Source organism: Polypterus senegalus, chromosome 1, assembly GCF_016835505.1.
Source record: "Polypterus senegalus isolate Bchr_013 chromosome 1, ASM1683550v1, whole genome shotgun sequence".
Lineage (NCBI taxonomy): Eukaryota > Metazoa > Chordata > Cladistia > Polypteriformes > Polypteridae > Polypterus > Polypterus senegalus.
Window position 1 is genome coordinate 1322863 of NC_053154.1, and position 14733 is coordinate 1337595.

Here is a 14733-nt window from a genome sequence, read left to right on the forward strand (position 1 = left end):
GTGCAAACTACGTCTGCTTTTTGGACGTCGATCTATGACCCCACTTAGACGTCGATAAGACGTTAAACATCGGACATAACTTTTTTGGACGTCATGGGGACGTCTAACACAGGTGCAGGAAATTTAATGAATTAATTTAAGTTTTTTCATTAAAAAAAAAGGTAATACATTTATTTTTTTTTTTTACATTTATGACAAATATCAGCATTGTAGTTAATGAATAAAAAAATTTATGGTGGGCATGATTTCATCCAGTCAATGCCACTGATTTGCTGAGGCAGCGCGTCATCATATCCCAACGCCACTCTGATTGGCCGAGGCAACACCCCAAGGCATTTGGCGTGAATCACTTTGTTCACTCGATCGGCTCTGCTCAGTTTGTCTTGCAACAAGCGGAAGAAACGCTCAGCCAGGTGAGTTAATTGTATGTTTATTCATGTATTTGTAAGTGTGAGTTGTTTATTTGTGTTAGGGTGTTACTTATTTTTTGTTTTGTCTTCTACTATGTTTGTTAATTGAGACTTATGATCTGTTTGCAAAAGTGTTAGCTGTTTAGCTTTAGTGGCCATTTTGCATTGCCTCTTTGTAAGCTTACATTAGCCGTAGTTAAAATGGCCGATGATATGAGATGGCATTGATAATTTGGTCAGCACAGCAGAAAATCTTAAAGTAATCCCTCCTCGATCGCGGGGGTTGCATTCCAGAACCCCCCGCGATAGATGAAAATCCGCGAAGTAGAAACCATATGTTTGTGTAGTTATTTTTATATATTTTAAGCCCTTATAAACTCTCCCACGCTGTTAACATTATTAGAGCCCTCTAGACATGAAATAACACCCTTTAGTCAAAAGTTTAAACTGAGCTCCATGACAAGACAGATATCTTCTTTCTCACAATTAAAAGAATGCAAATATATCTCTCTTCAAAGGAGTGCCCGCATCAGGAGCAGAGAGTTTCAGAGTGAGAGAGAGCTCACTCGCAAAGAAAAGCAAACAATCAAAAAATCAATACGTGTGCTTTTGTGCTTTTAAATATGCCAAAAGCACCGCGATAAAGCGGCATTTATTAGAGGAGCGAATAGGCAAACAGCCCCTCTGCTCACACCCCCTCCGTCAGGCACAGAGAATGTCAGAGAGGGTGAGATAGAGGCAGAGACAAGCAAACAATCAAGCACCACGCAGGATGCATATCTTATATCATTGAGGAGTTTTAGTTAATATGTAATACATGCTCTGATTGGGTAGCTTCTAACCCATCCGCCAATAGTATCCCTTGTATGAAATCAAATGGGCAAACAAACTGAGGAAGCGTGTAGCATAAATTAAAAGACCTATTGTCCGCAGAAATCCGCGAACCAGCGAAAAATCTGTGATATATATTTAGATATGCTTACATTTAAAATCTGCGATAGAGTGAAGCCGCGAAAGTCGAAGCGCGATATAGCGAGGGATTACTGTATTCACTGTTTTGATTCACTCTGATTGGCCGAAGCAGCACGTCATCATAGCCCAACCAGTAAACGCCACTCTGATTGGCCGAGGCAACACCCCAAGGCATTCGGCGCGAATCACAAGTTTTCTTTGTTCACTCGGCTCTGCTCAGTTTGTCTTGCAACAAGCGGAAGGAACGTTCGGTCAGTTGAGTTAATTGTATGTTTATCCATGTATTTGTAAGTGTGAGCTGTTTATTTGTGTTAGGATATTGTGTGTTACTTATTTTTTGTTTCGTCTTCTACTCTTATGTTTGTTAATTGAGACCTTGTAATGATCTGTTTGCGAAGAAAGATAAAAAAAAGTGTTAGCTGTTTTAGCTTTTTGGGCCATTTTGCATTGCCTCTTTGTTTGCTTACATTAGCGAAACATTGGCCATAGTTAAAATGAAATCTCAGGCCGCAAGCTGATATTACTGAAAATATTAGGAATGCTTCATACCTCAGTTTCATACGCGCTATTTTCCAGATTATGGAAATTTCGTGCCGAACTCCCGAGTCAGCGTCAACAATGACACAATATTGTCCGTGGCGATCCATAAAATTCAGCGGCAACAAGAAAAATCCACTCGTGGGGAAAATCACGCAGCACAATTCCACAACAAGAAAGTATTCCCCGAAAAAGGTACGCGGTCACAAAGAATATCCTGACTTAACAAGGAAAACATCCATGCTTGAACCTTTATCTCGTATCACCAGGCACGTGTGCTAACCACTGCGCCACCATACATTCCCTTAAGAGTTCCCAAAATACAGAACCTCCATTCATGCACAATCGGGCACATGCTACATATCGCAAGAACTTGTCTCCCTTATTATTTAGTATTATTAAAAGAGTATTTTTCCTTTAAACTTGGGGTTTAAAAGGAAAAATATTTTGCACGTTTATAAGTTTTAAAGAAAAGTGGAGACATTCTATTTTGATTTGCTTTAAACCAATTAAACATATTATTATCTTTCTTTGTCTTATGAGAAACTGCCATATTTTTTAACTTATCCAATGAATTCCTTCTTAAAACAAAGTTTGGCCAGTACTGACCAGAAGGTACAAAGGCATGTTTCTCATTGCAAGTTTTAACCCCAAATGTTTTTATTCTTTTTCGACTTTTTAGTTAGAGCTCTTTTGCATTTTAGCGCTATATGTGTACACCGTTTTATGAATTCTTTTTAAACATTAGCTTATAACGTAGGTTTGTTATTTAAGCTATATTTAAAAGGCAATTTAATCATTTCTGTGTGTTTCAACACACTGCAATTTCTCAAAAGTACCAAAATAGGTGGGGTTTTGCCAAAACCTTTAACCTTTAACCTTTACCCTGTAGGTAGAATGATAGGAACAGCTGGCGTCTTTCAGACTGCGTTTACCACGTGGACGAAGCTTGTATTTTGCATCGGGCTGCTAGGATGCCATTAAAGATTTCAACAAATTAGTTTAGCGATCGTGATCGAGACGTTATGGATTCTATTGCTGTTGATTTTATTTCATCTTTAAGTTTTTTCAGCTCCGCTGGATTATTACGCAAACGGCAAGGTAAATGCATTGCCTGCATGTCTGTCTGCCTGCCGCAACTAAATACAATAACACGCCGTTCTTTATAGCTTTTCAATATTGTTTTCTAATGGCTAGTGATGTAATTTATTTAAATACATGTTCCCTATCACAGCATGTACTTTTCAGGAAGGTTTTGGACTCGTACGGCAGTGCATTAATCTGTGCTGCCACTCGTGAGTGCCGTTTCATTTTACTGGACAGCCAGTCTCGTACCATAAGTTTCAATCTTGTTGTTTTCCATTTATTTTGTCCGGTTTTAGTCCCACTTATGTGTTGAACTTAAAAGTCCGACCTTAAAAGTCCACTCGCATACCCAATGTCGGGTTTTCTTTCCAGCCTCATGCACTGTGCCAATTTTGACAAGACCGCCTCTTGTCTTTTGATGGAATTTAATTAATATCCCTATTCCAAGTCAGGCCAGGCATGTTAAGGCAGTTTTATTTCCTCGGTCAGGAGTCCATGACCATGCGGCAACCATCCCCAAAATATATACCAAACATTTTGACCGAGCCCCCCATTCATCAGTATAAGCATATTTTTTTAATATATATATAAAATATTATAATTAATATATAATTATTAATGTAGTCACAATCCTGCTGACTACGCCATTATGTTTCCTGAAGAGGCATTAGCTCTCTTGGAAATGTGTTCTTTTGAAATTGTGGCATATTAAATAATTAAACAATATAGTAATATACCAGAATCAGTGATTACGGCGGTACAAGAATCACATGAGAAAAAATATCTTTTAGCTTAGGCATATGGACAGACTTTATCCAGGTGGGAAATCTGGATCAACACAGCCTACCATTTTCTCGTCCCCACGCTGGGAGGTTTTTCGAACTTTGTCGACACCGCCTCCAAGAGTCATGCTGCTGTCCAAGCCTTTTAGACTGTTCTTCTTCAGCTTGCTGTTCCTTTCTGTCTCCAAACAAGGGCTGAATTCCTCCCCCACAAAATACAGAAATATCATAGTGCTTACATGCCGATTCTCATTCTCCCAATAAGGAAAGAAGATTTGTGCTGATAGAGGACAGAAATACCATATTCTGTGTTTAAGCTGACTATACAAGCCTCCAGTTGTCTTTGGCTATCTAATCCAATGCTTGGCTAGCAATTCTTACTGCTGAGCCCCTGTGTGCCAAATTTAACATGCACATGTCAATAAAACTCATAACAGTTGTCACACATGTGCGATTAGGAGGCAGTCAAAGAGCCTAAAGGTGAGTGAAACATCGCGAGATAGAGGGTTGTCACGTGGTACTTACCTAAATCTCTTTTGCCCGACAGAAAACTGGAAGAAAAATAACTCCTCCACTTCCGGATTCCAAAATGGCCGCGACGACGTCACTTCCGGTTCCACCATGATGACGTCACTTCCGGCTCCATCAATTCACGTCACCCCCGTCCCATCCTGATGATGTCACTTCCGGTTCCTGTTTCAAGACGTCACTTACTGCCAACCATTTCCTGTCCCATAATCCTTCCCTCTATAAAGTCGCCATTTTTCTCAAGAAGATTGTTCATTGTTTTATTTTAAGACTTTGAATCGTGTTTTCTTTGATTGTCTGGACGACAATATATGGGGACGGTCCCCAAAACTTTTTCTTTGTTGAAGTATTATTCTTTTCAAAAGAAACCTTATCACACAGTATTGTCCAGATATAGTGACATAAAGAAAAATGTAATATAACAATGGAGATGTGCCATTTTCTGTTTGTTCACTTAGGGAGCTTCGGACAATTAGCTGTTGAAGGTTTGGTGGTTGTTTTAATACAAATGTGGAATGAACATTTTATAGTTTTGAAGCTCAATAACACATGTAATTACAGAGAAAGCCCAACCTCACCATTTCTGAGAACAGAAGAGCAGCCCGAGCGTAGAACTCATTACCTCAAATTGCCCAACCATAGGCCGCATGAAGTGCAGGCATCACGGTGTAACGGGTACTCACCCATGTTATAGGATCCCACCAGCACTCCACAAGCAGATGACTGTGAGCTGCACAGGGTGATGCTGTTTTGGCACTCGTCACAGGAACGGCTGTAGCATTCGTTGTAAATCAGAAAGGCATCTAAAATGTGAACATTCAAGCAATTTTGATGAACACAGGTCACTTAGCCCAACAAGCCTGCCAGTCCTATTCACCAAATTTCTTCAAAAATGACATCAAGGTGCCTACTGAAAGACAGCAAGGTCCACTACATTACTTGGATGGGTATGACATGATCCCGTGGTTCTCTGTGTGATGAAGAACTTAGAAAATTTGCCCTTAAGAAGTTTCTAGCTGTGCCCCTACCCGCTGTACTAATTTTCCCCATTGGCTTACTTTCAAGGCAGGTGTTGACAACACTCAGAAAAAAATCACCTAGAATATATTATTTAATGATTGTATCTACTAGATGGAAGCAAAGACAATGAACTAAAGATGACTCACCATTCATTTTCATTATAGTATGGTGTCAAATGCTTGGACTTTGTCAACTGCTGCTTTGTCTTTTTTATAATCTGGAGACCAACTGACTGGAAAACCGGACTTGTCTTCCCTATCTGGAAAGGGAAGGCTGATCGCCTGGATTGTGGCAACTACAGGGGGATAACACTGCTCTCTGTGCCAGGTAAGGTCCTTGCTAGGGTCATCCTCAATAAGGTCCAGCGACTGGAACAGTCTGGTTGTACGTGTAAGAAGTCTACCATTGACCAAATCCTGGCACTGAGGGTTCTCATCGAGCACAAAAGCGTTTTATTCAATTGATTGAGCTTCCCTGTGAGACATTCTGAGACTTTACAGGATCCCCCTTAAGTGCCTGGATATCTTGTCCGGCCTGTGCACTGGTACTGTTAGTGCTGTGCAGAGTGGAAGCAGAACCTTTGCATTATTCTCTTTTCTTTCTGGAGTACGTGAGGTGTCTGTTCTGCTCCTACTCTGATCAGTGCTTGCATGGACTGGGAGTTGGGCAAAGTCGTGGGGTCCAGCGGCTGTGGGGCATCCGTTGGTGAAGAAAGATTTACTGATCTTGACATCGCCAACGATGCTGTGATCTTCGCGGAGACAATGGAGGCTCTGATCAAGAAGTCTGAGTGTCTGGGCTTGTGAGGGTCCTGATAGGAACCAAGAGCCAAGCCTTTAATGCCCTCTCGGGCACAGCTATCAGCAGTGTGTCCAGCTGTGGAGAGAGTGTCGACCTCATCGAGAGGTTCACTTACCTCGGTAGTGACATTCATGTCTCTTGTGAACAGGGCCGGATTAAGACCCTCAGATGCCCTAAGCACTAAGTAATTTTGGTGCCCCCTTACACTAGTAATTCAAAATATTAAAACAATAGCAAACTAGAAAATAAAATTGTATTTTATTATTGAAAATTCAAAATTAAACAAAACATACTTATAGTAAGAAGGAAAATAATATTTATTTTTGTATGCTTCATTTTATTTTTATCTTAATAATTTTCTCCTACTTTTTTTCTTTGCAAACTCTTTGATTGGATCTTCATAATCGATCTTACGTAACACATCTGCTTCTGTACATAATAGAGATAAGGCATCCCGCCTGCCTTGATGCACAGTTGTTCTGAGGGGATTTTTAATATATTTCAACCGAGAAAATGAGCGCTCAGCTGAGCAGTTTGTGACCATTAATGTTAATGTCTACGTTTGGAAATACACACTCAACATTGTCTTCTAAAATTATCTTATAAAGTTCTGCATGACTGAATCTTCTGAATTTTCTGTTGCACTGAACTTATGGCGCACATATAAATGAAACTGCTGAAGTTCAGCTGAGAAATTACTGTTGAAGGAATGAAAACCGTAGATTTACCATTTTGGTTATTTAATTTATTTATGGCTTTTGTGTCAATTTAGCAAATCTATTTACACATATTTTTAGTACAAGATTTGAAGAATATTTTGTGCAAAATTTGTTAATAAATCTTTATTAGTAAAAAAGTTATAAACAATTTTGTCCAATAGTAATCAGCTGTATGATTTTGACTTTTACATAATAATAATAACTCATTACATTTATATTTCGCTTTTCTCAGTACTCAAAGTGCTATCCACACAGAGAGGAACCAGGAATTAAACCCACAATCTTCTTACTGCAAAGCAGCAGCACTACCACTGCAACACCTGCCTCCCACATAAATGTATTGAATAATGTAAATGAATTTAAAAATATCCAAGAATACAATTAAATAGACTTGCCAGAATATTTTTTCCTCAAACTGGGACGATTTTTTGTTTTTGCTTAAAACAGAAAATAAAATAAATTTCTAGTGTGTAGAAAGTGTTAAGTTAAATAACAGATAATTCACGAAACACAACAATTACGTGATAATAATTTTTAATCAACTATTACCTATTATCTAAAAATATAAAACATATTGTTTTGAATTGAATTATTTTCACAACATTTTGACATAATATGGCGTTTAAGGGAATCACCATGAAACAGGAATTCCCCATCGTAGATGGCACCAGTATGCAGAACGCACCGTGTAAGGCGCCATCTACGAACAGTGACGGCATAGGGAGGTACAGGGAGGCATGTGCTTACTTTGCTTATATGGTTAATCCAGCACTGCTTGTTAATCATCCTATGAAGTCAGTAGACAGTATCCTGATATCTTTGCAGAACGATGGAGTTTTTAGAATCCTGCTGCTTCCTATTTTACTATATGGTTACAAGTCATGTTTGCTATCCAGTGACCTGTGCCAAAGACTGGACTCTTTTGGTATTGTGCCTTTTCAGAGAATCCATGGGTACCGCTTGTTTGACTTTGTGTTTGTGCATTGTCAGCTCGCAGGATCCTTATTGTTGAGGACCCAAGCGGATGGATCAGGCCAAGGGGACTCCCACGTAAAACTTGCTGCCAAATGGGATCCAGAGCTGTTTCAACATGTGGTGATGTGGCAACGTGCTGTGCCAGTGTGAGCTCCACAACCTGACCTGAACTGAACTGGAGACCAAACATGCACACAGTACTCCAGGTGAGGCCTCATGACTGAGTTTTATAGCTTAAATGTGAGCTCCTCTGACTTGTACTGCACACACTGGTGGCACTAAATAGCCAGTCATCCTATTCTCATTCACTCTTACCTACTGCTTCAATATTGACCAGACCAGTGTGACCCCCTGAACAACTCACTATCGCTGAGTAACCCTAAACTCTCCCTCAGAGTTCATTCTCATTAGAAACTGACGCACACAATTCTGAATGAAAAGGTAGGCACAGTTGACAGTTCACCTGACAAACTCAGTTTTATGTCTGAAGACAGCAGACGCCATAAGGACGATTAATACATTATTTAAACTCTTTCTAAATCAATTCTGTTTTAGATAATTAAATGCAGGCTTGGCTTATATTTTTGCTCCTCTGGCATCTGAAGGATTCCATTACTGAATTATGAAACTTCAGGCAATGCATTTAGTGAGAACACACTCCACACCAGCGGATGGAAAATCTCTTATGTCTCAATGTCATCCTTGATAATCACTTCTTATTTTTAAAATAATTGCAATTATAAACTACAGAGTCCAGTAAGCATGAACGGGGTGACCTACTTGGGTTGTTGCAGAGGTGGCCTTCACAGCACTGCATCTGCGGGCTCAGGCTCATCTGTAAAACTGCACTTGCATTTACGGGATCTGCGCAGACACTCTTTGAAGAGCACCCTCTGGAGATGATTCCACCGATGTCTGTATGTAAAGAGAAGAGGAGACATTTCATGGATAAGACAAAGTGTAGCCTGTGTGACTCCGGTTGCAGGATTCTTTCTCGTCTGCACCATTTTATGTACAATGGCGTGCTCATTGTCTGTTGTAAGTTTTGCTCAACTGCTGCTAATCGGTGAGCGTCACACAATCTTGAACTTGCATTTAAGTAAAGGCTGTGGTACTTCTATGGGACGGTCACCTGTTATGTGTTCAGGCACATGTCGCACACACAGCTTGAGTCTGCTTCTCTGTGCAGCGTGGACTTTAGGAGATGGTTTGAGTTGATACAGAACTGAAGTCACACAGGCAGGTCAGGCTGTGATGTTGTCAGGTAAAGCTAATTTAAGGACTAAACTAGAAGTGACATTGAAAAACCAACACAAGGAAAGGAGTGCCCATGAAGAGACAAGGGCCGATAAAGATCTTCTTCAATTAGGGAAGCAAACGTCATGAGATAGCCAAGCAACCAAAAACAGATGACAACAACAAGAACGGCATTGCATGAAGCTAAGCAGGTATTTGCCATGTTGAGGTCCTAGAGTGACCTTATTGTCCCCTTTATGTAGACCTTAACAAAATGTCCCCAGATCCCTGTTGTATCCCACATGCATTACACCACCTTTTATATTTCTGACCACCAAAGAGCAGACAGGAGTTAATTTATTTAACGTTTATAGAAAATATCAGCAGAGTTCAAATGTGAGTGTTAGCGAATGTTTTATGTGTAATTTAACCTGGCATAAGTGCCAAAGAGGATGGATGGACTTCCTGACTGGGATGGAGGGGAACTTCTTGGATGGCAGGAGTGGAGACAAAACCCAGGAAAGACTCCAAGTTGGGAAGGAAGAAAATTGTATGGACTGGGGTAGGTGGTAGATGCCAGGAGCAGTTCATTCACCCACATGATAGGTGGCAGTGTTCCTCTGGACTGAACCCAGTTAGAACACTCGCAGGGTGGCATGGGTCCTTGGGTGCTGCCAGATGGCATAGAGGGGTAGAAGTGCCCTGGTTTCCACACAACTTAGAAGTGCTCCGGACAACCAGTGTAGTGACAAGGGAAGCAGTCCTGGGTCTGATTTAAAAGACGCCTGCAGCCTCACCTCAGTGACTGTGACTGTGATCATTGGAAAAGGTCTTGGGGAGAAATCAAAATTTGTGTTGGGTGGCATTGTGTCTGTGGTTTGGAGCTTAGTGGCTCCCCCTTGTGGTTACACTGCATAATAATCAGTTCATCTTGATTAGACTGCCAGGTGGTTTGCTCTTGGTCTTTGCTTCTGCACGACCTTTGAATACGGCCACCGAGAGAGGTGCAGGTGCTCTTTTCCTCCTCTATGGTTGTTAAATGGTGGGAAGAGAGATAGAGAGGCAGAGAGATAAAACTTGTACCAAGTGTTTGGTGCCCTGTGACACATCATGGACCAATGGGGCATTGTGGTACAGAGTGATCCTCCTGATTCAGTGACGAATCCTAATCAACGCACAGAAAGCCAACTGCCTACTTTCTGCCAGTTCTTGTTTCAGTGTGACTCCATTCCATCTCTAGGCGGACTTCAGTGACCTTGCACCTCATGCCATCTGGCCAGTTTCAGCGGTTTACTTGTGCCTTCCTGGGTTGTCCTGCACAGAGCTGTTAATAAAACTCAACTATGAAGCTCTATGATCGCTGAAGACCTCCAACCACTCACTACACAGTACAATCTCAAAGAGACACTTTAACAGAATAAGTTCTTAACAGTGACAATAGTCCTGACCCTCACAGGCGGGCTAGAAGACAAAACATGCATGTTGGGTTTTCCTGTGAATGTTAATATCTTGAAATGTGTTACTAAGTGACATAAAGATGTCATTGTCATCATTATGTTGAGACTGGATGTGGCCTCTTTCAGATAGCGGGCTGTGTCAAGTGCTTTGGTGGTAGACGCTTTCATTTCCACACACCTCCTCATCGCGGATCTCTCTGTGTTTGTGTTGGGTATCCCGTTACCAGGCTGGCATCATGTAAACACACTGATGGAGCAGCCCTGGGGGAGACAAGGCCAGGATCTTACGCAGTTGTATTTCAACATAAATGAGCACTTCATAAAGGTCTAATACCATCCATCCATCCATCCATTGTCTAACCCGCTGAATCCAAATACAGGGTCACAGGGGGTCTGCTGGAGCCAATCCCAGCCAACACAGGGCACAAGGCAGGAACCAATCCTGGGCAGGGTGCCAACCCACCGCAGGACACACACAAACACACGAAGCACACACTAGGGCCAATTTAGAATCGCCAATCCACCTAACCCGCATGTCTTTACCACAACAAGCAAACACCAAATGACAGAGTGGGGTTAGGGTAGTAACACGAAGAGGTGGTCTCTCAAAATGAAGGACTGTGTGCCCATGAAGCCAGGATGAAACCAAATTAAACACATCTTCATGTTGTTGTCAGCATGAAACATCCAAAATGCAAAGAATAATTATTATTATTATTATTATTGTCTACAACATGGTGACAACACTCATCTTGACACCGACCACTGATATTGAGCCTTTCATTCCATTTGCTCAAATTACTAAAGAGGAACAAACTTCAAAACACACTGCAGCTTGTCTTTCTAATCAGAAAGTCAAATCTAAGAATAAGATCACAATAATTAATTATAAATCTGGCGATCATATTATTGTTTTGTATGTTTAACAAACCATGAAGTGCTGTCCACATCTCCTAACAGGTCTGAATGTGAAACTCATTCTGTGAACGACACAGCAGACCCCTTATTACCTGAGGTGAAGCATTGGTCCTGGACGCCCAGGCAGTTGACGGTGCTCTGACAGAAGTCGTCATTCCCTCCACAGCACACCAGTCCGTTTGGAATGCCGGGCATGTCAGCTGTTAAGATTGAAGGACACATGTGACCCATAAGAACACAGAATATTAAAAAGTTGACAAACAAGAGGAGGCCATTCAGTCCTTTTGTTACTTCTTTATTTAGCTGAATGTTAAGCTGTCCCAATATCTTATCCAGGTCGTGAAAAGTTCTTAATGTTTCTGCTTCTGCTTCTCGGCTCTCCATAAACTTACTTTCCCATAACGTGACATAAGAGATGCGTTCACAGTCAACAGCAGTGTCCATTTTGAAGGGTAAGTGAAGACCCTGCTAAACGTTCATGTCTCAACATTCAGTGGGTTTCAAGTCCAGTGTGTGTGTTCTGTCACTGCACTGCTTCGGCAGTCCACATTCACACTGTTAGGTCATTTGTGGCTCTGGGGGTCCCTTTTCCCTGCCCTAAAATTACATTTACATTTTTAAAATAACATGTTCAGTGTTTTATTATTAAGCTGACATCTTTATCTTATCCAAGGCAACCAGCAACATCTGAGATTCAATTGGTTCCATTTTGTTTGTGATTTCTAACTGGAGCACAGGCAGGTGAAGAGACGTATTTGTGGTCAGACAGGGTCAGCAGAGGGGTTTGAATGCCCACCCTCAAGGTTTGAAGTCCAAAGCTATAACCACTATGCCACACGGCCTGTCCCCAAAACATACAGCAGCTGGCTGTGAAAACGTCTGTCAGCATCGAGGACTTTCACTGAGACTGTTGGGGATCGTTGACCAGGTTGACCACCCACCTGTCCATCTTTTGAACTTAATTATTTCACTTCACTAATAGGAAAAGCTGGGGTCTGATTTGGCAATGGAGGCTGCAGGACGTAGCCCTGGACACACACAAGTCCATCGCAGAGTAGAACTTGCAACATACATAAAGTCTAGACAAATAGGATTGTGGACAAGTGCCGTTTGAACTCTTACCATTTTCAGTGTTGCAGACATCAGTTGAGCAGCACTGTGAGACCCAGGTGCTCGTCTGTAATCCAGAGTTAATGGAAAAAGTAAGATTGCACTTCTCTGGAGTTGAACAATGCCGGACAAAAGTGTTGAAGGTGGCTACGTCTGGGGAGAAGAGAAGGATGAAATCAGAAATCAGAGTTACTTTTAAGATAGCATGTGAAACATCAACAACAACAACATTTATTTATATAGCACATTTTCATACAAAAAGTAGCTCAAAGTGTTTTATATAATGAAGAACAGAAAAATAAAAGACAAAATACAAAATTAAAATAAGACAACATTAGTTACTCATTTCTATGTTAAGGACCGATGGCCAGGGTGGACAGAAAAAACAAAACAAAACTCCAGATGGCTGGAAAAAAAAATAGAATCTGCAGGGGTTCCAGACCATGAGACCGCCCAGTCCCCTCTGGGCATTCTACCTAACATAAATGAAACAGTCCTCGTTGTAGTTAGGGAGGCACTTGATGGTGATGGTCATATAGACTTCTGGCTTTTAATGCATCCATCATTGTTGGAACATCATGGTGCTTTGAGTAGATGGTGGTGGTGCAAGCCACCACCAAAAGGACACCGGAAAAGGAAACATAAGAGAGAGTAGGGGTCAGCACAGATTCTGAATGAATAGTTATTATAATGAATTGGATATACAGAGTATCAGGATTAAATTACAGAGAAGTTATGAAAAGGCCATGTTAAAGTCATGTGTTTTCAGCAGTGTTTTAAAGTGCTCTACTGTATCAGCCTGGCGAATTCCTACTGGCAGGCTATTCCAGATTTTAGGTGCATAACAGCAGAAGGCTGCCTGCCTCACCACTTCTTTTAAGTTATTCACAGAAATTAATAAATAGAAAACCAAAATTTGGTAACATCCCTTCTTAACACTCAAACCATTCAGAAGTGCAAGGGAGTGAGAGGCTGAGCAGAGAGATCAGCCTGACGTCACACAGAAACGCTCCAAGGTCGCCTACAAGCAGTCCCCATTAGGGGTTAGGGTGAGGGTTGAGTGTCATTATTGGTCACTGATGTAGAAATGGCAAGTGGCTGCATCCAAATTAAATAGTCAATTCAATTTTATGTTGGATCCAAACCTAGTTTAAGGGTTTTTTTTTAAATATGATGTAATCTGTTTTTATTATCGCATTTTTTTCTATATCAGTAAGGGTCAAGTTTTATTGTGTTATTTAGCAATTTTTTTACATACACTTTAAATCTTATTTTAAGGTAATTCCTGCAGCATTAATTAAAGACTTTTAGAGTATTTTAGGATTTATTGTGGTCTTTTATAATTTTAGTGCATTGTTTTACATGCTGGAATAAAGACAGTTAAGTTAAAACATATGTTTGATGAGTGTGCCCATGTCTCCTCTTCCCAAATCTGAGAACTTGGCAGTCACTGTGAGACATAAGCCGATAACAGAGAGCAGATTCATGGACTGAGGCCAACACCTCCGGTCACCTCCAGTCACGAGACACATTTACACGAACATCTACAGCTTCTCAACCTCCACAGGCCCAACTATTCTGTGACGGGTGAGACACAGTTCTCCTACTTTGTCGATGATCCATATTTCCATCTTCTACATTATCTTCTAGAAGAGTGGTTTCCAAACTCAGTCCTGGAGATGCCCTGTGGCTGCGGGTTTTTGTTCCAACCAACTTTGGTTCTTCATTGGACTCTTAGCGTAATTAAGTCATCATTTCCCAGTTTCTGTGTTTTGGAGTCAATGTAGAAATTACAAACTAAGTTTGGTAGATTTTTTTATTAAAATGTAATAAGCAGTTATATAGGGAATATGTAGATTTATTTTTTAGTCGTTAACAGTATTTTCAACCTAATTTTCATTCTGCTTTTTAGGGTGTTCTGGTTATTTAACTGATTATTTTACTAATTGGCGAGTCTGACGTTGAAGTCATTGCAGCTTTCATCATCCCGGGTGTCTGCTGTGCTGGTTGCTAATTGTCACTATTAGAGTTAAATGAAGGGAGCAAACTACACGGGAAAAGGGGAAAATTAATAAGATTACAACAAAAGAGAGTTAAACATTTATAGCTTGAGAAAAAAATAGAAATATTTCTAAATGTTTTATAAAAATAAAAAACACACACTTGCATTTTTGTGAATGCA

At 40.7% G+C, this 14733-nt stretch overlaps 1 protein-coding gene across 1 annotated transcript in view; it reads right to left on the reverse strand.

The window, feature by feature from the left end:
• The window catches only part of LOC120517400 (urokinase plasminogen activator surface receptor-like), a 40735-nt gene extending 26561 nt beyond the window's left edge, over positions 1-14174 (reverse strand). The window contains exons 1-5 of the mRNA XM_039739712.1: positions 14159-14174; positions 12564-12704; positions 11534-11641; positions 8611-8745; positions 4999-5118 (exon numbers count right to left, since the gene is read on the reverse strand). Coding sequence (XP_039595646.1) covers positions 4999-5118; positions 8611-8745; positions 11534-11641; positions 12564-12704; positions 14159-14174 — 520 coding nt within the window. The remainder of the gene's footprint in view (positions 1-4998; positions 5119-8610; positions 8746-11533; positions 11642-12563; positions 12705-14158) is intronic.
• Positions 14175-14733: the final 559 nt, after the last annotated feature.